Source organism: Sander lucioperca, chromosome 13 (genome assembly GCF_008315115.2).
Source record: "Sander lucioperca isolate FBNREF2018 chromosome 13, SLUC_FBN_1.2, whole genome shotgun sequence".
In the NCBI taxonomy this organism is placed as follows: Eukaryota; Metazoa; Chordata; class Actinopteri; order Perciformes; family Percidae; genus Sander; species Sander lucioperca.
This window is the reverse complement of record NC_050185.1, coordinates 11,256,369-11,284,283: the sequence shown is the minus strand read 5'-3', so window position 1 is coordinate 11,284,283 and position 27,915 is coordinate 11,256,369. Positions and strand designations below refer to the sequence as shown.

At 39.4% G+C, this 27,915-nt stretch overlaps 3 protein-coding genes across 3 annotated transcripts; 1 reads left to right on the top strand and 2 right to left on the bottom strand.

Annotated features, from left to right (window-relative positions):
• Nucleotides 1-560: 560 nt before the first annotated feature.
• Nucleotides 561-11,863, bottom strand: rnf121 (ring finger protein 121). The gene is made up of 9 exons (XM_031319957.2): nucleotides 11,708-11,863; nucleotides 10,292-10,329; nucleotides 9,515-9,656; nucleotides 9,256-9,410; nucleotides 9,034-9,141; nucleotides 4,652-4,772; nucleotides 4,425-4,558; nucleotides 3,345-3,446; nucleotides 561-2,293 (listed from the first exon to the last, which is right to left on the bottom strand). Exons 1-9 carry the CDS (start codon nucleotides 11,783-11,785, stop codon nucleotides 2,173-2,175), a joined length of 999 nt encoding a protein of 332 aa, XP_031175817.1. The 5' UTR covers nucleotides 11,786-11,863; the 3' UTR covers nucleotides 561-2,172.
• An 823-nt stretch (nucleotides 11,864-12,686) lies between these two features.
• Nucleotides 12,687-18,601, top strand: LOC116064736 (ribonucleoside-diphosphate reductase large subunit-like). Its single transcript, XM_031319954.2, has 19 exons — nucleotides 12,687-12,906; nucleotides 13,653-13,741; nucleotides 13,876-14,053; nucleotides 14,299-14,399; nucleotides 14,493-14,552; nucleotides 14,636-14,675; nucleotides 14,804-14,966; nucleotides 15,059-15,200; nucleotides 15,300-15,383; nucleotides 15,474-15,635; nucleotides 16,138-16,217; nucleotides 16,303-16,504; nucleotides 16,595-16,744; nucleotides 16,841-17,062; nucleotides 17,149-17,225; nucleotides 17,326-17,461; nucleotides 17,555-17,650; nucleotides 17,745-17,933; nucleotides 18,016-18,601. Exons 1-19 carry the CDS (start codon nucleotides 12,888-12,890, stop codon nucleotides 18,205-18,207), a joined length of 2,382 nt encoding a protein of 793 aa, XP_031175814.1. The 5' UTR covers nucleotides 12,687-12,887; the 3' UTR covers nucleotides 18,208-18,601.
• A 902-nt stretch (nucleotides 18,602-19,503) lies between these two features.
• Nucleotides 19,504-27,509, bottom strand: LOC116064829 (short transient receptor potential channel 2-like). Its single transcript, XM_031320113.2, has 13 exons — nucleotides 27,495-27,509; nucleotides 26,400-27,092; nucleotides 26,114-26,314; nucleotides 25,859-26,023; nucleotides 25,569-25,743; nucleotides 25,283-25,483; nucleotides 25,021-25,183; nucleotides 24,813-24,905; nucleotides 23,798-23,990; nucleotides 23,585-23,712; nucleotides 23,417-23,492; nucleotides 23,178-23,295; nucleotides 19,504-21,526 (listed from the first exon to the last, which is right to left on the bottom strand). The coding sequence occupies exons 1-13, from the start codon at nucleotides 27,507-27,509 to the stop codon at nucleotides 20,739-20,741; spliced, it is 3,009 nt and encodes a 1,002-aa protein (XP_031175973.1). The 3' UTR covers nucleotides 19,504-20,738.
• Between the last annotated feature and the right edge of the window lie 406 nt (nucleotides 27,510-27,915).

Sequence of the window (27,915 nt, the reverse complement as noted above, 5' to 3'; positions counted from 1 at the left end):
AAATCCCAGAAAAAGTGATTTTTTCATAATATGGGCACTTTAAGGTTAGCACAAAAACACAATCACATAAAAATAAAAGTGTCACTCATAATATATACTGTACCTGGAAATCCATCTGCAAGCAGCAGACACAGGTATCCCAAAGCTGTTGCAGAGATACAACATATTCACAACCAATACCATAATACAGTAAAAAATGACTGATGTTCGTATTAAGTATTATTTACCTTTGAAAGCAAGTGACAGCTTCATATTGACTCCTCCAGCGAGAGCTTCTTGCAGTTGACTGCTGTTTAAGGTTTACTATATATACACATAGTTCACTTCCCTACACCTACTCAAACACTATGCATGGGCATACCGTACATGGGGATTTCCTCACAAACTAGCCCACACATTTGTTGACACATTGGTTACATAAATCAATTATGCTGACTAATTCACAGCTCTCGGTCTTGTGATTCCAATTGTCTCAATATATTATGTCATGCAGTTGACAATAACTTGACTTCAAGTGTTGGAAAAACAAACCACAAGGATAAAGACATCTACACACCATCTAAACCATATGACATTTATTAACTGATATTGAAAACAAAACATTGACAACAAAACAAAATGATCATGTTAGCTTTGTTGTACACAGTCCAATTACTGTGCGAGTTGGTAGACAGGTCCAAGTAAAAGTGAGTTGGCGTTATGAGGCATGTACAGTGACCAGTACCTGCAAAAGCCAACCACCTTCCAGCAACTTTGGACTAGGAAATACACGGGACCTCGGATTGAACAGATCACAAAAATAAGACTGGCACCATCAGCACACTCACTGTGTTGTAGGACTGTGATGTTCTACATTTGTTTCCTTTCCCCTTCTTATTATATTTAGTTCAATAGTTTTAGTCAAGTTACTAACCGGTATCATAGCTTTGGTTTGTGCTTCCTGGGTTGCTCCACTTTCAGAACAGGTAAGGTTCACCTAAATAAAATGAATCTCTTTACAATTTTCTCACTTACATCTAGTGGTATTTAGCCATGCATATAGTTTTGGTTTTAGTTGGCCTGGCATGATATCCATCTCTGAGATTTCTGCTTTAACGGCAATACAACAGAGGTCAATTAAAGTTAGTTAGTAGTGCTCAGCATTGAAAATGACATCAGAAAAGTGCCAGACTGTATCAAACTATTTCATTGTTAGAAAGTAGTTCCTAAGAAAACAGCTGGCACAACCAAGCCAAAACTATCAGCATGGCTAGATACTATTTTTACTATTTTTTGTGATTTAGGTGAACTGACCCTTTAAGTACAAATAGTTCATTGTGTTAGTGAAAACAGAAGACCTTGTTTGGAAGACAGTGACATTCCTCCACTTCAAATCATACAAACTTAGTGAAGGGGGGGGGGGGTAAAGGTCAAAGTAAATATGACTATGTTTTGTCTGTTGGTGTGGATGAGTCTCCATAAGACCATGAGGACATTCTGAAATCCTGTAACATACAGTTTCCATCTTATCAACTACTGTGTGAGTAGTTCTCTGTATTGAATATGATTAGCACTTTCTTCCCCATGACGCCTCCCGTCACATACAACGCATGACTGGCTACGAGGAAACCCACTCACGTCACTTGAGTTCAAAATATGGTATCAATGTCAAACAGCTATATGAGTGATTTTGTAAATGACAGTGGCAAAATGACTCCAGAGGTCATCTGTGTACACTGTGTACGTGTACAGTGTGGAGGCACAGGGAGCAGTTACTTATGTTCATTTCCATTTAATTTTTATTACTCATGTGTGATAGCCATCAGACATGAGGATGAAAAACTCCAGCACAAACCTTTAACTAAGAATTAACAAACACTTAAGACATAAATTAGTAAAAAGCACCTCTAATGATTTTTAGAACCGCTTTACTAGGCCATAAAATGCACTAACCAATTATCAAGGTGTAACGCTGTGTGAAGCAAATCCTGGGAAATTGACACAGACATCCAAATTAAGATTATCAATAAAATTCAAATGAACTGTAAATACAGATATGTGCCTATAAATATTTACAAAAAGTATAGACACTTTTTTATTTGTGTTTTAGTTCAATGTTAGGCCCTCAGTCTTTGAGCCAGTGCATATCTTCTCTGTATGGCGTGTATGTCCATTTCTGACAGTCGCTCCAGGTCACTCCAGGCCCAGGATGTAGTTGATGCCTTGAACAAATCCAATAATAACCGGCTGCCAGGCCACCAAGTACCGAAGCCAGTCTAAAAGCTGTCCATACATGACATGTGGCCTCTCCCAGCTAAAGAAAAATGGGTTAAGGAAAATTGAATAATAAATGATTAATAAATGGGTGAAAATATAAAGCCTTAATAACACATACAACTGATGGTGCATGACCAAGAGTTTCTATAAAAGGGTATTCTTTATTATATGGAGTTGCACCGTTGACACAGTTGTCTGAAGTTTATACTCTGAGCCACAAAAAGGAACAGGAACCTGGTATACAACCTATAAATGTTTCATATCTTGTTCCAAATAGCCTACAATGAGCTCCCTGAAAAATTCAAATAAACTTTTCTGTCGAAACTTCCTCTCTGTTGCAAGACAGATGTCTTTTTCCTGTAATTTGACATGACTGGGTTTCCTGAACGTTGGCTTGATGTCATCTATGAAAAGGCCAAATTTAGGTTTGGACCTACTTTTACTTTTTTTTAAATTGTCTATTGAGTTCAACAGTGTGGTTCCAGAAATTAAGATGTCATTCATTTTCTGCATTCATTTTCTGCATAAGGATTTTGATTATAAGCCATAAAGTCTAAACCATCCAAGGTAGACTGTGAAACGAAGGTTTATGCTTCTGTAGAAGCCACAAGTCTGTATGAAATCAACCTTGTTTTATTCGCAATGTCATGGAGAAGTATTACCCTACCCACAATCCTAAGCGTAACAGCAACGTCCACAAAACGCCACTATTGTGATTGGTGGAGCTTGCTGTTACCATGGAAGTGTTTACAACACCCGCAAAACCACAAACGCCTAGTGAGGTGCTACCAATGACGTCTATGATTGTTTCTGTGCACAGTCTTGTAACTTTGCCTTTTTTTCAGTTTTCAAATTATTTTTCTGCATCGCATCAAATTTTTTATAGTCACGATTCATCTCGTAGTTGGTTGCCTTGGTTCCAGGCTTAAAACTCTTTATATAAGCACTTTCTAAAACATCAGTAGAGCAATTAGATGTGGAAAATCACTTCCTGAACCCGAGCCAGGAGAGAGAGAGAGATATATATATATATAAACAGCACAGAAAAAACAGTCAAAGCTCATGTGTGTACAGAATAAAAAGGATACGGGTTACTGAACATCCTCTTCAGATCCACCTTCTCCTTGCAGTATGGGCACATCTGCTTCTTTCCGACGATACACCATCCTCTTATGCAGAACTCATGGAACCTGGATGTGGAGTTAAGGCTTGGCACTGCATTATGTGAGCATCAGTTCAAATACTGTCTGAAAATGTCATTACCTATCAGCTTATAGCTTACTTTTGGCAGCTGAAGTCGTTAAAATATGAAAATGCCTTACATATGTATACGTAATACATGTGTAGCCATTGTGCATCAACTTGTTTGATCAATTATGTAAAAAAAAAAAAATAGACCGTTCTAGAAAACAATCACCTTATAAAAAGGACAGAAAATTACTTGCTAAATTGGGTTAAATACAGACAACAGTTACGGCACTGGTAGACAAGGCACTAATGTTACAGGGTTAAACTGATATTTGCAAATTCAACTCTCATATAGTTACTAGAACGCAACAATTTTGAATTCTGAGGTTGATGCAAATGTCAATATTTGAGGGATAAAAACAACTTATATTGGCCTATACAGGGCAGCTATTTTTTAACAGTATAACAATGATAATGAAGTTGCTCCAAAATTGTTAACTTTCTGGTATCTTTTTGCAGTGGACAATTTATTTATTGTCAAATTTGACAGTAACAGTAAAGATAACAGCAAATTTTCAACTAAAATGGGAAGTTCAATTACTATAAAGCAAGATCAACAAAAATTATATTAATAAAATTATCTATAATTATTACTCATAGCATGCAATTCTCTATACTAATTCTCTATACTAATCTGTAAACTGTTGTTTACAATAGACAAGCAGCAGAAGATAACCATGGGGGAAGTAATACAAATTCAGATGAACAGGCTATCGTAACAAACAATCTGACATAAAAGGTCAAGCTAACTCTGCCAATTCCCCTTTGGGCAGCTAATTGAGTACACAATACAGTTCCAACACAAACCCACGACTATGCCTTTTACAGATAAGAAATACTCATCGTGCAGCTCAACTTCTGTTTCACTGATAAAAAGATAGTAGCATGAAAATATGTCTGTATCTGACACGGAAGGATACACATGGTTGCAGGACAATCTGTATGTGTTCTCAATTATCCCCTCCTCACTGACATCTACAAGGATGGGCTGACCACACACAGCACAGATATTGTCAGAGAGGTGCTTGGTTGGCATGCCGGATGCACTGTAATACTAAAATAAAAAGAGATAATAGTCAAAATTACATTTTATCTTAAAGGCATTACCTCCACAGAAACATACAGTGTCTGCGATCTGTCTACTAACCCCGACAGTTGAAGCCATGAAGTCGGCACACATCTCTGCAAAGTCCCTTCCTAAGACCCCGTAGTACAGACCGTAGAATAGTAGTGAAACGCCAAAGTCCATTGCATCCTCTGGCTTTATCCTGGACAGAGAAGGCACTGTATGGGAATCATGGCTCAGGTGACAGATATGTCCGTTTTATATTTTCAGTATACAACAAAGACTACATTTTTTTTGGGAAGATTTGCAACATTAATTTTTAAAGATTAGTTTTTGGGCTTTTTCCGCCTTTATTTGATAGGACAGCTAGTTGAGAAAGGGGAGAGAGAGAAGGGGAAGACATGCAGGAAATTGTCACAGGTCGGATTCGAACCCTGGACCTCTGCGTCGAGGCATATACCTTTCAGTATATGTGCGCCTGCTCTACCACTGATCAACCCAGCCACAACTTGCTTTTAATTCGAGTATATTAATGTCAAGCTAAAATATTTTTTTATAAACCAAAAGACTTTTTACATATTTGTATGTGCATACAAAAGCTAAGAATCTGTTTCAATGATCAGCTGTTCCAGGTAGGGCTGGCGACATATAGACTTTCTAAAGTATATCAATATGGGATGAGACAATACCGTGTATAGTTTAATTGTTGCTTTACATAACCCATTTCGTCCGTAAAGCCGCATCTTTACATTTACATGTGCTGCAGCTGTATATTTTCAAACAGGGAAGAAAACCCTGTATTTGCATTTTATTTTGATCAGAATGTGTTTTAATAAGAGTGCTTGTGACATCTCACGTGGCTTTGACTTACAACTTAACATTTAGGCCCTTTGTAGAAAATACCGAGATATATAAATCTTGTATTGCCATTCAGACCAAAAATCCCTAGTTCCAGGAAATCAAGAAATCTAAGCCAAAGGTTGTCGGAAGGAAGTATTTAAATTAAGAAGTGGGAAATTGTTGGATCATCTCATTCAGGAAGGACACAGGAAAGTTAAAAGTACTTTCCAGTTAGTCTATTTTGAAAAAAAGAAAAACCTGCAGACATTTGTTCTTTAGGTGGAGCAGAAACTCCCACAGCACACAGAAAACATCAAGAAGATGATTATGATCAAAAGAAGTCCTCGTTTTGGAATTTACAACTGTGAAAAATAACGCATATGTAACATTTCATTCAATTGAAAACTGCCAATAGAGAATCATTTGAACACATGTAAGTGTAGTAGGCGATGTCTGGAAAGTTTTAAACAATTGGAAGGTGCATCATGGTGCAGCCTCATTAAACTAACCAAAATAGGTCTTGTTGGTTCTTTGTCAAGAAATGAATGACTGCTCAGTAGCTACATAACCTGTAAATCTCTGGGCTTTAGTGAGTGGACCAGTACCATAGGACTTATGCTTGTTTAAACTCAACTAAAATTATCAACATCCACTTCCTGTGTGTCAGTAATGTAAAAGCTCTTTCTCATTTCTCTGAACATTAGAAACAGAGAGAAGAGACATCCGTCATTTCCTCGTCTAAAGGGAAGTTTCTATGATAACTATGCATGTTCGTATGTCATTGTGACAATGCATTTATAAACTTATCACATAAGGTTTACTTCTCATACAACCAGTTTACCTTTACACATACACCTGAGGTCAGATATTGCAGTGATTCTCAAAGTGGGGTCTGGGGACCCCCAGGGGCCCGTGGAATTCTGCCAGGATGGTCCGTGAAAAGTTTTCAGATTCATTTATTTAACCTACGACATAAAAATGTATACATCTTTTTTTTTTCCCCAAAAGGCTTCATAGTTAAACACATTAAAATTTGTAGAAATGTAATAGTTCATAGATTACATTATATATATCAAATATATAACTCTTAGAACCTCGATATATGTCTAATATCTTTCTAATACATTCCTTTTGTGTTCTTTTACATACATAAGTAGGGTTGGGTACCGAAATGCGGTGCCAATAGGGCACCAGTTCCGACGTAAATGGTAGTAACGAGACCGAATAAGAACGACAATTTCGGTGCCTGACTTTTTTTTCAAAAGCATTGCTGCACGGGACGCTATGTTACCGTTAGCTAGTAGCTGGATTAAACAAAATGGTTAAAATGCTGACAGCTTACGTTAAGCGGTGTAAAGTGTGACTGTATTTCCCTGTAGAGGATTCCAACACCGGGAGGTAACAGTCTGACTGCAGCTGTCGGAAAAACAACACACAGACGGTGCGTTTACTTGAAACTCGTTTACCAGCAATTTACTGGTGAAATAAGTCACTGTTATAAGTTATTGTTATTACATTTTTAATAAATCATTTAATTTCGACCATATGGCCTTAGCAATAAACAAGCCGTTCTTTAATGTCGCCAACTGTCGTTTTGTGCTCCTTTTTTTATATTATATACATTATAAATATATTATATATATTTCAGTTCAGGCACTGGCACCATTTTAAAACTATCATTTTAGCACTGGTATCGCAAAAAAAACAAACGATACCCAACCCTATACATAGGACTAATTGAAGTGTAAAAAAAAGGCTACATCAAATTATTCCAAGACATGAGGGGGTCCCTGGTATATTCTCTGTCTTTTAAAGGGTCCTTGGTTGAAAAAAGATTGAGATCCTCTGAGCTATGGATTGTGTAAACACCATGAAGCAGGCAGTAAGCGTGTTATTGGCTTTTTTCCTGATAAAGTCAATCTAATTCAATAATCCCGATGGGTGCTGGATTCTAGTAGTGCTTCTGTGCTTAAAAAGACAAGCAACCAGCCACAGAGCCACATTATAAAAGACCTCACATAAAGAAAAAAATGAAAAGTAAAGCACCTTCAGATGACTGGCGTTTCAGGAGCAGTGATGATCAAAGGGGGTATTAAAAAAAAAAAAAAAAAAAAAAGGCAAAACATCATCATCTAGTGGCAGCCAAGTGCTACATGTGGAACAGACACCAGGTAGAAAGATTTTCACTGAACTTTATACTTCCTAAAATGGCAAGCTGGAAAAGATCACTACTCCTGTCACAGCAGCCTGCAGTTTGAAGGATTTTATTTTCAACGGTGTAAGTCAATATCCCTGAAATATTTGGTTATGGTTCATTTAGCACCACTGACATTATATGAAACTGACGATACATTAAGGCTGTGCAATTAATCAAATCTGAAATCACGATTACGATTTTGGCTCCTAACGATAACAAAAAACAGAGTAATCGAAAAAAACGACTATTTTGCACATTACGTTTCGCAAGTAAACGCTTATTTTGTCTTGTGTTCTTTCACAGTTCAAGGTTTTTTTTTTACTTCAATAAATGCAACGTCTTTCCAGAAGTCATTGAGTAATGGTGTTAAATAATAGTGCATTGTTTCCGCTACAAGGAAAAATTGGTGCCGGCCATGTGACCTGTAAGATTTAATTTTACTGGTCAAATGGGGAAAGTTCCGGTCAAATATTTGCGTGTTTATTGCGCTTAAAAACAATTGATAGGCAGGCTATATAAACAATATCATCAAGGGATGTAGATTTATACTATTTTTATGAAATGTAGGCAACTTGCAATCAACAATCAATGCACATAACATTTTAAAGTGCCGATGTGAATCAGAATAATTATAAACAAGTGTCTCTCTGCAACTGGCAATGCGTATGTTAAGCCTTAAGCGTCTGCCTTCCCCAAGGGGACTTCGCTGCGCTGTTTTGATGCTGTTCTGCAGGTAGAAGCTTCTCTCTGCTGGCACACTTCAGAAGGGCGTTACGCAGGCTACTTTGGCCAGTTCGACCCACTCGGGATAGATTTCCCTGTAATCCCAATAAGCACCGCAGGCTGCTGAGAAAGTCAAGCCTCCGTAACCGCGGTGGGCAGTCATCATATACGGCATCTCAATGTGCGTTTGTGGCACCAATGAGAGGGGCTGTAGCTGGTGCCCCGCTGGCACTTTGTTGGCTTGATTTACGTTAGACCGGCTACTGCTTGGTTTTATAAAGTAATTCACAATATTTCCTGTTTCGCCATTGTTCGGGCTTTGACTTTCCCACTTACTTGTCGCCGTTTGAAGTTTGTAAACCTACGGTAGTCTTCTCCTCCATTCAACCAGAGCGCGACATGTAGTTAGTCGCCATGTTTTTCCTCTACCGCACACGCTACAGTCATTATTTAAAATGAATAAAATGTGATTGTACATTATTTTATTACAACGAAAGATCACTGTAGCCTATTTCAAAATGATTCAAATTGTGCTGAGGGAATTGTTTCCACCGGTTTTTCTGACTGGAGACAATAAGAATTTTCGGTCCACATCATTTTTTTTCTGCCAAATGACCGGTAATTACCAGACAACGGAAACTCAGTAATCGTGATTGCAATAATCATGATTTCTTCCATAATCAAGCAGCCCTACAATACATACCTGAAAATTAGGTTTATACCAAAAAGTGTAAACATGACGACACTGTAGCCAACTATTCCTGTGGCATAGCTGATCTTGTAGAGGAGGAGGAACCACTTATACACCAACCTAAAGTCGCCAAAAGAGAAGAAATATGTATGTCAGAATATGTCGTGGAAAGTTCAATTCGCAAAACCTGAAAAGCAAATCTCTTTATTTACAGGAATTGTTTACATGTAATACCTTGGCGTGGTGCAGGCCAGCGGCTTGCGAGTGGCACGGTAGGAGACGTACGCTGTGATGACAGAGAAGATAAACCACGTGGTCAGGAACCTCCACCAGTGAAGTTTGGTAGTAAAATAGAGAGGAACTACCCACATCTGGAACAGAGTCACCAGCTACAAGACAGCAGAGCGTACATGTTAGAAGATGCATGTATACCAGGGAGAGAACACACACACACACACACACACACACACACACACACACATGTGTGTCTTACATTGTATGACTTTGGATGTCTCTGTTTCCACTGCACAAGGACTAGCTGGGCGACGACAAGGGTGACTATAAGGATCAACACCATCTCTGCGTGCATGGCCTCATGACCTTTGTGTTTGGCATGCATTTTTGCATGCTCCACCCTGTGGAAAAAGAAAGACTTAACTAATGGTACGTAGCTAGGAGCCATACAATTTGTATTTTTCATAGCAATGCCAGATTGGGGTGCCCTTAAAGGTGTACGTTACAGCTCTGCACATTGGTGTCGCCTAATGGCAATGACTGTGAACTGTTTGAAACTTCAATACAAATAAATAATAAAGTGTCGCTGTATACCCTAGACTGGCCAACCTCCCAGTTCACAGTATTTTCTGATTTGCTTCTCATTTGTCAGTAGTGGGTGCAAACTCCCTGTGCCCAATATAAAAGTTCTCAATTAGAATGTGTTAAGTTCTTTTCTTTACCAAAAAAACATTTATTAATGAGTTAAAATGCCTGCAAGTTTAACTGAATTTTTGTTGAAAAGACTAGTGGTCCTTCTATCTGAATGCATTTCAGAGAGAAAATAATCATCACAATCAGAATAGGATTTATTGCCAAGTAACACAAGGAATTTGCTTTGGTGGTTGGTGCATACATTATCTTATTAAAAGGAAATAAACAAGGAATGCAAAAGACACAATAACCTAAACAAATGTGTATTATTGAGTAATTTTATATCATATTATATTTTTTACAAAAATAAATGCATCATTAAAAGTGTGGCAAAGATACTAACCTCCACTTCTCTTCTGGTGAAAGCTTGGACACATCAAACTAAAAAAAGGGGAACAAAAACTGAATAATTACCATTCTGTATCAAATAAGCAGCTCGAAAAACTGATAGCTTAGTGTGTCAAAGCTGGGTGAAAGGCACCCCCCCCCCCCACCCCACAAATATCTATATTTAACAAGAACAAAGTTATTAAGGTGCAGCACTAAGTTGTTTGGAGTTACAGTCCCTCCCAGCCCAAGTGGTTGGGCTGGTTTAGCTACTTTACCATAACCATGACATAAAATTAACAGCTGGCAGCAAGAGCTGATGCAGTATTCTTTCTCTTAGTTGTTAGAGCTTCCTATCTGCCAACAACGCAAATGAGTGAAGGCTGGCAAAGGCTATACAAACAACTAACCAGCTATGGGTTTACAATCATTTTGCCAAATCACACAAATCCTGCTAACCACGATGCATTTTCCTGTTTGAGTCATGATTTCCGCTTTTTGTTCCATTGAACAAAACAACTGTATTAGGACTAGATACTAATCCATGCAAAAAAAAAGCAGGCCATCAGGATCAGGGCACATTACGTCCACTAGTTACAGATTTCCATTCAAACTACATACACTTTAATCATCATTGAAACAAACGTGTGTATTTTGTCAGTCTATTGCAAAACGCACTCCGCTGCACCTTTACTAAGTACACTTACACATGACAGACTGCAATAGCTTTTAACACTTGTTTCAGTTCACTGGGGTGTCTCCTGCACACTGTGAGTTCCTGCTCTGACATCAGTTTGACATAACGTTCGGTTTGGTTTAACTAGAAGGTTGAAATCCCGCAGGAAGTGATTTTGTTGCTTACCCTGGCTCGACTGATAGCTACACCTCTTAGCACAGAAAAGGCATTAAGTGACCTTTTGCCCCGAGCAGCCACATCACCTTTATTTGTAGAGTTAATTTCTGAACGTTGCAGCGAACATACGGGTGTAAAAAAGCTTTAATAAATGCTAACTTTATTATTTTTTTTAAACAGCGTCTGAGCTAATGTCACTTTGACCAGATGAAAGAAACTAACGTCAACTAACTAACGTAACATGATTTGGTCATTAGCCGGCTAGCTAGCTTAGCATAGCTAAATGCTCTCAGGGCGTTTTTTTGCTTGCACTGCCGTTTTGTCGAACAATGCACGATCAATTAACGTTACGTACAATAAACAATGCATTTTTATCTAGACCGCATATCTCTGCTTGAACAGCTCGCTTAACACTAACGATAGCAAGCTGCTTACGTTTAGCTAAACCCGTGAGTAACGTTAGTAACGTTGGTTAGCTAGCTAAATCAGAGTTCCGAGTTGGCAGCTACCACCCCAAAATAAATCTACCCCCATCTGTTCCATCTGTCATAAGACCTGGCCGTGGCCCAGTACTCTCACCTGGTGCGGTTCACCGTGATGCTCCAGTCCATGGTCATGCTCTACACCATCAACCTCCACCTCAAACACCCCGGCCATCTTCGGAGTGCTGCTTTACCGTTCCGGGGTCCATTAGCATTAGCAACAAACATAAGAGGGTCACATCCGGTCTTCTTTCTTCAAAATAAAAGTCGGAAATAATGCAAGTCAAGTAGACTGTAAAAAAGAATATACAGTCATTGGTAGTAAAGCTGTGCCTGTCTGTATTTGTCAGTGTCTGTCAATAGCTTGCAAGTTGTTTGATAGTCTATTGTTTTTTCCAAGACAGTCTATTTTTCTGATTCTGAAAAAAAACTCATCCATTCAGCCTCTTTTTCTTATAACAGCTATTTTGTATATATTTGTTTCTGTATTTATTGTTTAGTTTATATTAATGTCCAATATGTTTGTTTGTTTATGTATTCACAACCACCAAGGCAAATCCCTTGTACCTACAAGTACCTACTTGGCAATAAACCTTTTTCTGATTCTGATTTTAATTTTGAAGGATCTGTAATTTTTTGACAGAGCTATTTACAGAGATTCATTTATCAAATTCAATATGCGTGTAAGGGGTCAAATATATCAGTCAATCAAAATGAAACGCGAAATATGAATATCACTAAGACGAATCTACTGGATGTATCGCAACAGTCTTATCTTTTTAATACAGTCATGGAATTTTAGACACGATGTATTGTCTTGCAATATGCTTATATTGCAGAATATTACAGAAATCATACAATTCTGTAAGTTTAAGCGACATTCATATGTGGTTGTTGAAGATTTTTATATTGCAACTGAACACACAACATATGAAGCAATCCTGCTGCTGAAATAAGGAAGGATAATTACATCCAAAATATCTAAAATGTTCTCTTAATACCATAATACATCCATGAAAACATCGCGCGATGATTGGTTTAAAAGTCTGATGGACTCTTCTCTGATTGGCTGAGCCGATGACACAATGCATTGTAACTGGCTAGTGGGTTGTTGGCGCGCTCAGTTTGAGATTCAACTGTGTCAGCCGATTGTTCTCACAGTGACAGTGTAATAACCTGTTATACCAACTCGTACTACAGTCATTTTATTCGTTTCGAAGCTGAGAAGATAACATCAACAACTTCTGTCTGAGGAAACCAGCTACTTTGTTGCCAACATGCATGTCATTAAGCGAGGTAACGTGATAGTAGAACTTTAACTTTCTGGCTGTAAAATGCTGTCAGATAATGCAATGGGACGTGAAGGTTCTGAAAAACTTTAAAAAATGTATCTAAGTTGTGATAAATGCTCCACTGAGATGCCGCACTTTAGTCTTCAGCTCAGTTTGAGTCATGTTAAAATGTGTTTTTGTTTCTTTCTGTGTTGTGTTTCCGTCGAGCCACCAAACAAAGACTTGAGTTGTGAAAGGACAAAAGCTACCCGGTTATTTTTTTTTTTCAGTTTGCATTTTTGTTGCCTGTTTCGTCTTTATTTTGAATAACGTTGAACATCATTTTTAAACAGATGCGATACAGTCGAGCCTTTAAATTGATTGTCGCTCGTTGACCCGATTTTGCTCTCTAACCTTTAATGTTAAACTTTTTCCCTTGGTGATTTGCAAAGTAAAGGCGTTGACAAACTAACGTAAGGACTGAGTAAGAAGAGGGTCGATATATTATCAGTTTTGGTATCTGTGGTATTGGCGCGAAGTAGCAAGGTTTTGTATGTGTTAATAACCTGTTAGACAGGTGTTCAGCGTGGGCGAGCATCATCTGAGTTAATTGATCTGTGGAGGGAATCCAATTAACAGCTATGTTCAGTAACTGGGACTGTATTTCTTGAGTTTTTACCACTGCAGATATATCTATCAACTATCCCAAAATGTACCTCAGAAATTGACCAAATAATTATTGAGAACTAATAATGTTTTTTTGAATTTCAGATGGACGCCAGGAGGGAGTTAGTTTTGATAAAATCACATCTCGCATCCAGAAGCTTTGCTATGGCCTCAACTCTGACTTTGTGGACCCTGTAAGTTCAAACTGCTATAAAGTAGCCTATCAGTTTCAGCATTACAAAAAGAAACGCCAAGTAATGTAAATGTGACACTGCTGACTCCAATTCAGTGATATTCTACCATGTAACCTTTATCTCTGTTCCTGCAGGCTCAGATTACAATGAAGGTGATCCAGGGTCTGTACAGTGGAGTCACCACTGTGGAGCTGGACACTCTGGCAGCAGAGACTGCTGCCACCCTCACCACCAAACACCCTGACTATGCACTCCTAGCTGCACGAATCGCGGTGTCTAATCTACACAAAGAGTCCAAGAAAGTATTCAGTGGTGAGTACAAGTTTTAAGTTACCACAAAAATACACTGCTATGTTGCAAGATTTGTGTGATTTTTGTGTAGGTAATACATGTTTTTATAAATAAGAATGTAATGCACTATACATTTCATTAAAATGTATTCTTTTTTATGATGTTGGTGGAGTCTTTACGGGAAACCCTGACATAATTGATTTTACATTGTTAAAGTGTTAATTATCGGTACTGAGCTACACTTTCTTTCCTCTGTGCTTTTGTAGATGTGATGGAAGACCTGTACAACTATGTGAACCCGTTAAATAAACGTCACTCTCCTATGATCTCCAAGGAGACGCTCGCCATTATACGTGAAAACAAGGGTGTAGGTTACATTGGAGGATGAATTTTCTTCATGTTTTCAAATTTGACGTCACTGTAATTATATTTTTAACATAATATCATTGATCCTTTGCAGCGCCTCAACTCAGCCATCATTTACGACAGAGACTTCTCTTACAACTTCTTTGGCTTTAAGGTAATGTTGCATTTAATTTGACATTCAACATCTCAAGCAGATGCTTGGATTACAAATCTAATTTGTCCCTTTTGCTCCAATAGACTCTCGAGCGGTCGTATTTGTTGAAGATTAACGGCAAAGGTGAGAATTGACTTTCCTTCCTATAGCTTTTTGAGAAGCATGTTCAAGGGTGTAGAGACTTACTGTAGTAGTAGTTTGTATGGATATTTTTAATTGTTTAATTGCTAATTCATCTTTTTTTTCTGTAGTTGCTGAGAGGCCCCAGCACATGCTAATGAGAGTGGCTGTTGGGATTCATAAAGGAGACATTGACGCAGCCATTGAGACTTACAACTTGCTGTCAGAGAAGTGGTTCACCCATGCCTCACCTACTCTGTTCAATGCTGGCACCAACAGGCCACAGCTGTCTAGGTAAGGACTTGGAGCAAAGTTGACCAAATCTCTGATGCTTTTTTGAACACCCCCACACATAAAAAAAAAATCTAATTTGTTTGTTTTTGCAGTTGTTTCTTGCTATCCATGAAAGATGACAGCATCAATGGTATTTATGACACACTGAAGCAGTGTGCCCTCATCTCCAAATCAGCTGGAGGAATTGGATTGGCAATTGGCTGCATCAGAGCAACAGGCAGCTATATTGCTGGGGTGAGTCAAATGCACACCACAGGGATTCAAATCAAACAGATATAGAGGGGCTTTATTTTATTCATTTGTGTTTAACTTAAATTGGTTCTTGTTTTCCAGACTAATGGCAATTCCAATGGGCTGGTTCCTATGCTTCGAGTGTACAACAACACTGCACGTTATGTTGACCAGGGTGGTAACAAGGTAAAGATTTGCAATACACACTACTGTATAATGGAGCTTGGCATTGTTGCTCCAGAGACACCTCTGTTAGTAAGTTTAATTATTTTTCAGAGACCCGGGGCCTTCGCTGTGTACCTGGAGCCGTGGCATTTCGATGTGTTTGACTTCTTAGAGTTGAAGAAGAACACAGGTAAAGAGGAGCAGAGGGCCAGAGACCTGTTCTTCGCCATGTGGATCCCAGACCTGTTTATGAAACGAGTGGAAAGCAATCAGGTGAATATCTGAGGGAATCACCTCCCTGACTATGATGTTCTATAATCTAGTGTGTTTTAGGGGTGTGCAAAAAAATTGATTCACATTTGAATCGCGATTCAAGCTCTACCGATTCAAAATTGATTAATAGAATTCCAAAAATCGATCCATATTTTTTAATTAAAAAAAAAAAATATATATATATATATATATATTTCAAAATCGATTAATAGAATTCCAAAAATCAATCCATATTTTTTAATAAAAATAAATATATACAATTTTTTATTGTATGTCTACTGCAATCACATGGGAAAAGTAACTACATTTACATACTGTGAATTTTTTTATTTTTTTTATCGAAAATCAGTTTTGAATCGAATCATGAGCCAAACATTGACATTGAATCGTGACATTTTCTGAATTGTGCACCACTAGTGTGTTTTATTATGGGTGTTGAAGCTCCTGCTAAATCTTGAGCTACACAGGGCAAATGCTTATTGTTCCTGTCCTGCTCTTGTAGGACTGGTCTCTAATGTGTCCCAGTGACTGTCCCGGGTTAGATGAGTGTTGGGGGGAGGAGTTTGAGGAGCTCTACACTCGGTAAGGCCAGCACACCAAACACGGTTCTTAACAAATGGCTCATTTCTCAGTGCTTACCTGTCACATGTATCCGGTTTGTCCTCAGTTATGAGAAGGAGGGCAGGGCTAAGCGTGTGGTGAAGGCTCAGCAGGTGTGGTACGCCATCATTGAGTCGCAGACAGAAACCGGTACACCATACATGCTCTACAAGGACGCCTGCAACAGGAAGAGCAACCAGCAGAATCTGGGCACCATCAAATCAAGCAATCTGTGCACTGAGATTGTAGAGTACACAAGCAAGGATGAGGTGAGAGGCACGAAGTATTGTTGTTCCTGCAATATTCAAATTAGCCATTACATTATTTGGTTAATGCTCATTTGGTTTTCTCTTTTTCAGGTTGCAGTGTGTAACCTGGCATCCATTGCCCTCAACATGTATGTCACCCCAGAAAGGACCTTTGACTTCAAAAAGCTTGCATCTGTCACCAAAGTCATTGTCAAGAACCTGAACAAGATTATTGACATCAACTACTACCCAGTGATTGAGGTATGCTTTCTTGTCTAGTGTTGCTTCTCTATCAACCTTGCAGCCGGATCTCATGTGCTCTGTGTTAACAAATGGCTCCTCTGTCCTGCTTTACAGGCTGAAAGGTCTAACAAGCGTCACAGGCCGATTGGAATCGGTGTGCAGGGTTTGGCTGATGCCTTCATCCTCATGCGTTATCCATTTGAAAGCCCAGAAGCCCAGCTGCTCAACATTCAGATCTTTGAGACCATCTACTACGCTGCCCTGGAGGCCAGCTGTGAGCTGGCTGCGGAGCTCGGTCCTTACGAAACCTATGCTGGATCTCCTGTCAGCAAAGGAGTGAGTAGTTTTCACAATGTCTCAAATCCAACCCAGGATACGTTTTAGCAGTTTGGGCTCAGATCCTAACTTATTTTGTTTTCCAGATCCTTCAGTATGACATGTGGGATAAAACCCCAACAGATCTCTGTGACTGGAAAACACTGAAGGCGAAAATTGCCAAGTAAGTATTCCTGAATGTCTTACTTGTTGGTATTTCTCATCTGATATCTACTGTATGTGGAGATTGTAGCTCATCCCTGCTTCCTCCGTTGTGTGCTCAGGCATGGTGTGAGGAACAGTCTGCTCTTGGCCCCCATGCCCACAGCTTCCACCGCACAGATACTGGGCAACAACGAGTCCATTGAGGCTTACACCAGCAACATCTACACCCGCAGGGTGCTCTCGGGAGAGTTTCAGGTCAGAACTGAATGCATTCGCTGCTTTGTGTCTCCAAAGTCCCGTGTCCATAGAGGGAAAGGTGGCTAAGTGTCTTTTCGGCCTCTCCCACAGATTGTGAACCCTCACCTGCTGAAGGACCTCACAGAAAGAGGACTGTGGAGTGACGGAATTAAGAACCAGCTGATTGCCCAGAATGGGTCCATCCAGGTAAAGGTTCACACTTACCAAATGAATGGCTCTAAATGTTACTATAATCTGTTATAACTTATTTTTAGATGATCAATGTCTGACTTGTGTGCAGGATATTGAAGAGATCCCTGATGATCTGAAGCAGCTGTATAAAACGGTGTGGGAAATCTCCCAGAAGACTGTCCTTAAGATGGCAGCAGATCGAGGTGCCTACATTGACCAGAGCCAGTCCCTAAACATCCATATTGCTGAGCCAAATTATGGCAAACTGACCAGCATGCACTTCTATGGATGGAAGTTGGTAAGTCAGGAATGAAGGAACTTAATTCATGCAGCTTCATAGTGCCATGAAACAACGTCTCAATGTCTTCTTTTCTCTACAGGGCCTGAAAACCGGCATGTACTACCTGCGGACGAAGCCTGCTGCCAATCCCATTCAGTTCACCCTCAACAAGGAGAAATTAAAGGAGGCCCAGTCAACCAAGAGCGACGAGGAGGAGACAAAAGAGCGCAACACTGCTGCCATGGTGTGTTCCTTAGCGAACAAAGATGAGTGCCTGATGTGTGGTTCCTAAGTAAAGTGTGTTTCACTCAGATAAACACTTTTCACCTTACCCACCAGCTACCTCATTAAAAAATTATTTTTGGGAACACCCAGTTCTTTCTAGTTATATATGGTGTTATAACAAGGGTTTTACATATGCCACTGTCTTCAAGTCACACATTTTTGCTGTCTTTAATTAATATTTTTCTAGATTAACCTCATGAATTGTGTGTTGTATGCATGTTTGTATAGAATGAATAGGGTACAATGAATTATTTGATCTTTAGTTATTTTTTTAATTAATAGTTTTATATGTGGGTCATATTAATGAATTTCATGTTTGCATTTTAGATGTGTGGAAAATTAAATTTGTATTACAATTGTCTTAATTTAAGTGTCATTATTTATTAAACTATTGTCATGAATATGTGAAGCTTTCATTGTTTGTACATCAAAACCTGAGCATATATATACCTTGTTATTATATATACAGTACTTAGACCTGTCTTTATTGAGGCAAGGACAATAAATAAGTAAATAAGAAAAGGTAAGTAGTCAGCATGCTGGGCGCCCAGATAGCTCAGTTGGTAGAGCAGGCACCCATATATAGAGGTTTACTTCTTGATGCAGCGGGTTCGCTGCATGTCATTCCCCCCCTCTCTCCCTCCCCTTTCATGGCTTCATCTGTCCTGTCAAAAATAAAAGCCGAAAATGCCCAAAAAATCATCTTTAAAAAAAAAAAAAAAATTAGTCAGCATGCTGTTCTTAACAGGTCTTGTTTATTAGGAAATGAGAGCCAGGGACAGGCTTTTCTGCCACTGTGGATGCTCTAACAGGATGGGGGTTATGATTGGCTTGTGATACGACACGCTCGTAAAACATGAATTCAATTTCTTGGTGATAAATGTTGGGAGCTTTGGTGTCGGATGACAAAGTGTTTTAATTATCTGTGGTAAAGCAAGCAGATCAGAACAGGCTTACACCTAAAATGAAAATGGTAAAGCCATCAATCACGCAACACTGCAACAAGGGTTACATGCCAAGGTGTTTTTCCAAAGGAAGTCTGTACGGGCTGTCTTGGGACAAGAGTTGCTGCAGGTGATGAATTAATGAACTGGTGTGTTCATGCATGTGACCTCAAGGGAGCAGTATGTGTAAAGCAAGCTGAGACCTGCACTGTCACACTGGCAGGGTGTTGGTCTGCTGCCTACTGAAAAGAAATGCTAAAGCAACACTAATTCATAATCTCAGTCAGCCCTGAGTTATGATTATGATGTCCCCCCTACACTATGGTCATGGTCATGAAATACAGAGACACAGAAATAAATGTGATTTCAAATGTTTTAATTGTGTTGCAAATTATCTATTGTGCAAAACGTTAACTGAACACAAGGCTACTTTCTTCTGATACTTGAATGTTAAGAGAAACCACGATGGCTAACACAGGCTCTTTGCTATTAACAAGTGAAGTTTGAAAATGGCAGTGAGTAGAGGGACAATGAGCACGAAGCAGCAGTACAACATGAGGCACTTGCTTCAACTCTCCATTAATGCATGTATAGTTCCTGTTGGTGAATGTGTGTGTATTTCCGGGCCTGTGTGTAATGTGTAACTCCAACAGAGTGAAAACATTTAATTTCCCCCCCTGGGGATCTTCTTCTTCAATAAAATCCCCCCAATATTTTGTCGTTATTGTGTGTTTACTAGTTGTAAGGCACTGTAACCCTATTTTACTGTCATTTATGCATATCAAGGTGTACGGGTGTAGTACCACATGCTGAATTTAAGGTGTACACTGCCTTTTTTTTGAGTTAAATCCATTAGCCATTTTAATTGGCAACATTATCTCTGTCTCAGTAATTATGAGAACATTTACTCAAAAAATGAGAAAACTATTTGTAATAGATCTATGGCTGAATGATTTTATTTGAATGCCTAAATCTGACATTTTTAGAGGATTGGGAAGAAAATAAAACATTTGCCAAAAATTAATTATTTGAATGAACTTTTAATCAGAAAGATGAATATCTCTCTTCCTCTCGAGGCTTTCTGTGTCAGAAACCCAAAATTGTCCTCATTTCACACAGAATGGGAGAAGAATTAGCCAGAAGGTGACAGGTTTTTCAGGGTTCACTACATGAAAAGTTTCTTACAGAGTCAGTAATTAGGATTAAAGGAATCGTTCAACATTTTGGGAAATACCCTTGTTTGCATTCCAGCGTAAAGCTAGATGAGACTGTTGATACCACTCATGTCTGTGCAGTAAATATGAAGCTGCAGCTAGCAGTGGATTAGCTTAGCTAGGCACAAATTAAAAGGGGGGGGACAGCTAAACTGGCTCTGTTCAACGGTAACAAAAATCCTCCTACCAGCACCTTTATAGTTGCCTAGTTTGTTTAATCTGTACAAAAACGCTAAATATTTGCTGTTTTACAGGTGGTTATGTGCAAGACTATATTTTCCAAGATGTGGAACTTTTCCCTCTTATCAGATATTGAATAAGGTTACCAAAGAGCCAAAGCCCTAAAAAAGTGTGGTCCTTTAAATGGGACAGCACTAGGGTTACGGTCTCACTAGTGTCCCGTCAAACGACCCATCCCCTTCTTGGGAACCAAAGCCTGTGTCCTGAGAGCTGCTGCTGCCTGTTGGCGAGGGAATCATTTTGTTAGCTACAGGTTTTGTGACACCCGACTTCTCTGCTACATTATGCTCAAAATTTCTACCCTTATTCCATTTTGTCTCCATTCTGCCATTTTGCGTCTCTGTGTGTTGTTCACCCACCTTCGCCCCTGTGAGTAGCTGTCCTTCCCTTCTTTTTTCTTCCTCATCCTGTGTGGCCTCGGCTTTTTCTTTAACATGATTAAAACTTGTCCCTGCCACCACCTCCTCTTTCACTTCAGTATCAGTATTTTCATTTGTGTCTGCTTCCACCTGCTCTTTTTTCTCAGTTTCCTTCTCATCTCCTGGTTCTGTTTTAGCTCTGCCCTCCTCCATTTTCACCACATCACAGTCTGTTACCTGCTGTGATCCCTCTGCTCCACATTCGCCCACCTGATTCTGCAGTGCGTCTGACTCCTGTTTTGTATCCAACTGGACATTTTCTTTATCCACCTCTTCCTCTTCACGGTGCAATGTCACTTTAAGTGATTCATTTTTGTCATCTCTGCTGTTAAAACCTATGAAATTGTTCTTGGCACCAGTGATGTATTTTCCCAGAAAGGAGGAGCCATCATTGGTCAATGCGCCATTTGCAGGGAGTCCATCAGCCATCAGAAGCTGCTGGACCACTTTCATATCACTGTGCATCTTGCAGACTGTTTTGGTCAGCAGAGTGATCCGATTACCGATATCTGAGGGAAGAGATTTCTCCAATCACAACACAGCATGCAGGCACTTTCATGACAAATAATGCTATTTTATTTCTAAAGGCTGGGGGTTTAAATGGAACACTTTTTCATAGGAAAACCTCCTTATAATTTATAAAGTGTTAAATGCCATAATTACAGGAGACACACACTAGGGTTGGACACCGCTACAAATAATTATATTAACTTTGGTTTTTTTTGTTTTTAGTTTAGTTTAACTTATTTTGCAGATCAACATTACAATGCCTTATTATTTTGAATCTTAAACATATGAAAAATAAAAAGAGTTTTCTTCTGTCAAGTCAGTGATTTCAAACTTCTCAAAAGGGGGGTTATTATGGATTCAATAAATCATAAAATAAATAATCACATGAATACATTATGTAAAACTGAAAAAAAGTGAAATGATACAATGAAAATGTATTCTTGTCTTTTATTTCTTAATTCCTGCCGCTTTTTTCAGTGTCACTTTTTATGACACATAATGTCACTTTAAATGCCCCATGCCTCGCTTAAGCAAGCAAGCTAAACAACTCCTACCAAATCGTAGCCAGTCAGCTCCTGTTTGCTAGAAAAACAATGTCAAAGTCATTCACAGTCATTCTGAATCAAACATCTAGCTGCTGCTGTAGATAAACACAGAAAACAGACACCAAGACGAACACCTGACCTTGTATTTATTTAGCTTAACAAGGCTGCACATGCTACCTAGCTGGTTAACTAGCCAGGCAGGGTTGTGAGTGTGGTTTAACATTCAGCATCAAACTGAAGCAGCTAATGTTAGCTAGTTAATTCAGTTACGTCTGCCACATTTTTTATTGTAAAGATGTTCCTATGAAAAAGACACACATTTGTGAAGAGCGAGAAGAAAGACAGACTTTTTCTGTGGTTGCTCTAGTCAAAGGGTGCTAACATAGCTAACACTAGCTTCACTTTGATGTTGGGTAATATAGCTCACAAGCCATGGCCTCACTAGTTAGCAGGCTAGGATAGGTAGCATAAGCAACCTTGTTAGTCTAAGGCTTAACAGCTAAAGAGGTTTAGTTACTGTGTCTATGTACTGTGGATATTTACAGCAGCAGCAGAATAACTTTGGCATTGTTGTTGCTCTAGCTAAGGTGCTAATATGCTTGCATAAGAGGTAGGGATGATTGGGATTGGCTGAAAGGTGAGGGGGCGGGTAACAACACCACTGACATGAAAACTGACATTATTAAATAAAAACAGATTTTGGAAAAAGAGCATTTTGAAATTAGAAAGTCTATAATGATATAAAAACGATATCCACCATGAAAATGTAGGATAAAATAAGATTTCATAATTTGAGTTGAGTTATAATAATTTCACAAATTGTAAATTCATTTATATAATTTTACACAATTTATTAATGTCTATTTTATTTATTAATTATCACAGTCCTACAATATTACTCCAGACCACTTGTAAAGCATAACATTGATATCATTTATAATTTTAGACTTTTTATCTGATGGCCGTTATTAAAGAAAGACTAGAAATATGGAAGAGAAAAAAGGGGCAACAAGCAACAGGCCAGGTTTGTAAGCCATCAGGACTTCAGAATGCATTACCGTCTGACCATAAACCCCTGACAGATTTGTGTCAAAGTCATGTTCACCTTTCCTCTTGGTTTCCTCGAACTCCCTGCAAGCTGACTCAATGTAGCGTTGCACCAGAGCTTTGATCACCTGCTGCCGGTAAGGTAACTGGCTGTCTTCACATCCCTTATCAATGGTCTTAAAACAAATATCCAATATCACACATTTCAGTGCACAGTTTTAGCAAAGAATATGTAGATTTTCTTTTTTTACTACAGTCACACTAACTCCTCCATGTGAGCATTAAACACACACTTACCATAGAGTCTATCGGGGGATATTTGTTCTCAGAATTACAATTGCAGCAGCAGCAGCAGATTCGTCTAAAGATACCCCTGGAACAGAATTTAAAATGAAAAAAAATATATATAAAGATATAGATACACAATGAGGGGTCTTTGCAGGTTAAATGGGTTTTAGAGCTTACCTTAAGATGTAAAAGACAGCTTTGGGTGAGGGTATGATGTTGAAGGGCACAGGCATGGTGAGGCCCTCTCTGAAGTAACTGAGGTACAGCTTCGACCTGGCAAATTTCCACTCAACATCTGCATCATCCTGAAATTAAAAATGTTTAGATGTCAGTGCCAGTCTTTGGTTTTTGCTTTTATTGCAGTTGTGACATAAAAAAATATCTCTTTACCTCAATTTTCTGAAAGGAGTTGGTGATCATGGCAATGAGCATGTTGAGCAGGACGATGACGATGATGAGTGTGAAGATGCCGTACAGAACCCTTCCTACAAACTCTGCCACCACATACTGTGGCATGTCCACGTACTCCTGGTTGGCCATGCCAAACATGGTCCAGAATAAGAAGCGGAACGTCTCATTAAACCTGCAGAGTACACAATGAGAGTGTTTCATTCCTTTTTTTGTTTGACTTACAATGCAACTGTATATTCTTATTTTCAGCAGCCTGGGGAGAAAAAAAATGATGTACACTACAGAAAATGTCATCTAAAACTCTGGTTTTAAGATGTTATTTTCTGTGAGGGTATTCTATATTTAAGATTTGTGTGGGTGAATCTCACAGTTTTCACAGTTGTATTTCAAAGTGTAAAGTGTGCACATCATTCAAATAAGTAAGATTACATTTATTTGCTGTCTGGGGAAAAGCCTAATTAAAAGTCTCAAAAACAAGAAGTATAAACAGCAGGAAAATAGAAAAATGTTCTTTAAATTCTTAAGTTCTAAGTTATTTCTATATCCACCATTTATTTTTTAAATCTGGTTTAGGGACAAACACTGCATGATGTATACCACAAACAATACTGGAGATATAGATATAGATATATATATATATATATATATATATATATATATATATATATATATATATATTTGACAAATACAAAAAGCTGCTAATGATATATCAGCTGAAATAAAAAGAAAAATGTATTAAAACATAACACACAAACATTTTTGATATAAATCCCTTTTCTTAAAGAACTGAGCAGGACATTTTAGAGTTTTAGAGACTTTTGGTTGTCAAACTGTACCAAAGCGTTGAATAAGCTTAAGCTTATGTTTGTATGAATTTAAACCAGCAACCTTGTGTTATTTTATTCACCTTTCTAACCACTGCAGCAGGATTGGGACTGAAAACCGCTGTGCTGAAAAAACAGTATTTAGGAAGCTAAAGATTCCATATTCATACCTGCCAAGATGTGGAGAGGTGACATAAGGAACATATACATTGTTGATGCCACAGAGGAAGGCTGTTCCAATGATCATCAATATAAACATAAATCTAAAAAAAGAAAAAAATAGAACAATTGTCATGGGCTCTGAATTCCCTCCCAGGTGATGATCAATATACAAATATGCAGATATAATACAGGAGGCTAAATGAAAAGTGCTCTTACCGCATCATATCATCAATCATCTTCCCTATGGAGATCTGCAGAGTTCCCAGAGACTCATGTGCTGGCAGTATGTACGCCAGCCGTGTGAAGCTCAACAAACTGGTCACTGCAAACAGCACCTCCGCAATCAGCTGGGGGTCCTCGTGATGCCAGTCCTCGCGCACTGCAGGACAGTTTCACACAGTCAAAGAGACCAGCATATATGAACTTTGGAGACCTCAAACAACTATTTCGGCTGAAAGATATGACATAATTTCCTCACCAGTCTGAGTGAAGTAGATACACTCCTCTGTGCCGTTATAATCATGGCAGAGGAAGTAACCTTTGAGCATGATAAGCACACGTAACGCAAAGGACGCCAGGTACATGCTGAGCACCATCATATCCAAGCAGTTCCACCAGTCCAGGAAGTAACTCCGCAGCCCCTCGATCCACACTTCCTTACACTCATACCAGAAGAATCCTACATGAGACAGCATAGTATAAACCTTGAGTTTTCTATTTGCACATTATAGAAGAGAGTCAGGATAGAGAGGGAGGGAACTCACCGACTACCCACACCATGTGGAAGGAGCTGTGCAGGATGTCCTGCTGCCGGGAAGCAAATTTGTCTCGATACAACTCCATTGTTATTGATTCTCCGAGTAACGTGATGAGAAACCACAGATAGGAGGCTGAATGGAGGAGAAACTTGATCACAGGAATCTTTAGTATCTTTCCTACCTGGTGAAAACACAAAAGACACCTGTCAGGGCCAAGGCACACCAGTGTGCTCATCTTATTTTCTTAACAAAATGTCTCTCATTGCAGTCTGTGTGACATTTTCATGTGATGTCACCTTTGACTTGGGTGCGGTCCAGTAGATGAGGCAGAGGAGAGGCATGGTGAGAAAGATCCCTATTGAGACAAACAGCTTAAAGGCCGTCCTGCTGCCTCTCCAGCCGGAGAGGTTCCCACACCAGATAGAAGACAGCACCTGCTGGCAGATTGGGTGGGCCACAAACTGCACAAAAACATAAACAAATATGGATTAAGTACATGTATTTTCCTTTTTACTTGTCTTTGATTGACAGTAGTTTCTGCATTTGGCTACCTGCTTCTGGTTGTAGTTGACAGCAAGCCGCAGACGTGACAGGTTGGGGATTCCCTCCTCAAAGGCCTGCTGCTCTAAGGAGTCCTGGCTCTCGTTTCCACAGCTGTTCAGGATGGTGGTCACCTCGCTCTGGTTGCGACACATGCCCAGCAATTCAACGGCAAACTCCTGACAAACCTCCTCCAGGCCCAGGTACTGAGGCTGCAGGAAGAGAGGAACCACAGCAGAATCGAATAACAACATAGCCGGCATGAACAGTAAGTAGGGATATGTACGAATCTCAGACCTTGAACTCTGGCTCTTTCTGTGAGAGCTTGCGGAGCTCTCTGCTGAGACCGAAAGCTCTGAGCATGGCATCATCGGAGGTGATGGACAGGTAGGCGCGGCTGGCGATGCCACGGTAGGTGTTGATCCGAGACAAGGAGAACTTGAGCAGGTCATACTGCCGGCCGTTACTACACTCCAGACAGGCACAGGATATCTTATGTGGCCACGGGATGACGTGACCTTTTTGGGTGAGCATGTTGACTATATCATACAGGTCTTTCTGGCAGGCTAAGGTCAGAGGTGTCACACCAGGGGCAAACTGGGAGTTGTCAATAGAGTGGTCAAAGATGGCCTGAGAGAAGGAGTGCACGTCCATCTTGTTGCCTTTCTCCTGGTCCAGGCGGTCCAGCAGGCGCTTCACCACTCTGGGCTGGTTGGTGTCTACAGCGACGAGCAGGGCCTCATGAATCTGCCGGAAGTCAAACTTCACCCCGTGGAGGAGGGCGTCCATGCAACTCTCGTTGCCGAGGCGGATGGACAGGTTGAGGGCATCCCTCCACTGGCGATCCTCAGACTCATCCAGCTGGCGGATGATGCCATCACCGGTCTTCAACAGTCCAAACAGCATCTCTATGTTCCCCTCCTGAATGGCACCAATGAGCTCCGGAGGGAACCGCATCTTCCTGTTCATAATCTCGCGCCATTGTTCTGGCTAAGGGACAAAGTCAAAAGCAGTTGCATTAAATGTCTATTCACACATCTTTTTTATGAAATGAATGTCAGATTCCCGGGGGAAAATTTGATTTCATAAGAGGATATTAAAGCCTGGACAAAATGTAAATGTTTTGTGAGAAAATTAAAAAGGACAAAAAAAATAAAAAGCATGGCACATTCCAGTCAGTATATGACTGGAGACACATTTTATGAAATCAAGGAAAACAACTCATTAATATAATATATAAATATGTAATAAAATAAAGCTGTTCAGAGGATACCTAGAGCACAGTAGCTTTAAATTCAGCCTCGTTAAAACATTTTTTTTTTTTTCTTTTTTAAACTCAGATCTACTAAATGACAAGTTCTAAAAACCACATCTGAATAAAACTCTGCTTACCGTTAGGTTTTCCATTCCTGATGAAAATCAGCACAATTTTAAGCAGTGATCCTAAAGTGAAAACGCAATCACATTCTCTGGAAGCATAAATTATATTTTTGCCAGCTATTTTGAGCTTCAGAGATGAAGGTGAAATATATTAGTAGATTGCACAAGCCCTTCAAATAAGAGAACTGAGACCTTTGGTGTGCCGCTATCGTGTGCTACCGGCTGACTGCATTGAATCAGCACCCACAACTCAAAAAACACACTTCTATTCCCCATGGGGAAGGGCCAATTAAATCGTAGCCAGTTGAAAGTGTTTCATGCTTGGCTGGGCCCAAACCAAACTGTTTCTTTGTTCATACTGGAATTAGTGCCATGGTACAATTAAGGTAGCTGTTACTGAACAGGCAGCAGCTGTCATCGTTTCCCCCAGAGG

Bases quoted from the DNA above. Each gene is read 5' to 3' on its own strand.
- rnf121 (XM_031319957.2), bottom strand. From the start codon at position 11,785: ATGGCCGGGGTGTTTGAGGTGGAGGTTGATGGTGTAGAGCATGACCAT. The intron at 9,142-9,255 runs GTATTACATGTA...TGGCGACTTTAG, and splicing joins CTGGCCTGCACCACGCCAAG to GTTGGTGTATAAGTGGTTCC. The intron at 3,447-4,424 runs GTATCCTTCCGT...CTCCACATCCAG, and splicing joins AGATTGTCCTGCAACCATGT to GTTCCATGAGTTCTGCATAA.
- LOC116064736 (XM_031319954.2), top strand. The intron at 14,553-14,635 runs GTAATGTTGCAT...TTGCTCCAATAG, and splicing joins ACAACTTCTTTGGCTTTAAG to ACTCTCGAGCGGTCGTATTT. The intron at 15,201-15,299 runs GTGAGTCAAATG...CTTGTTTTCCAG, and splicing joins CAGGCAGCTATATTGCTGGG to ACTAATGGCAATTCCAATGG.
- LOC116064829 (XM_031320113.2), bottom strand. The intron at 25,744-25,858 runs GTGACATCACAT...TGTTTTCACCAG, and splicing joins GGACCGCACCCAAGTCAAAG to GTAGGAAAGATACTAAAGAT. The intron at 23,296-23,416 runs GTAAGTGTGTGT...ATTTGTTTTAAG, and splicing joins ATCCCCCGATAGACTCTATG to ACCATTGATAAGGGATGTGA.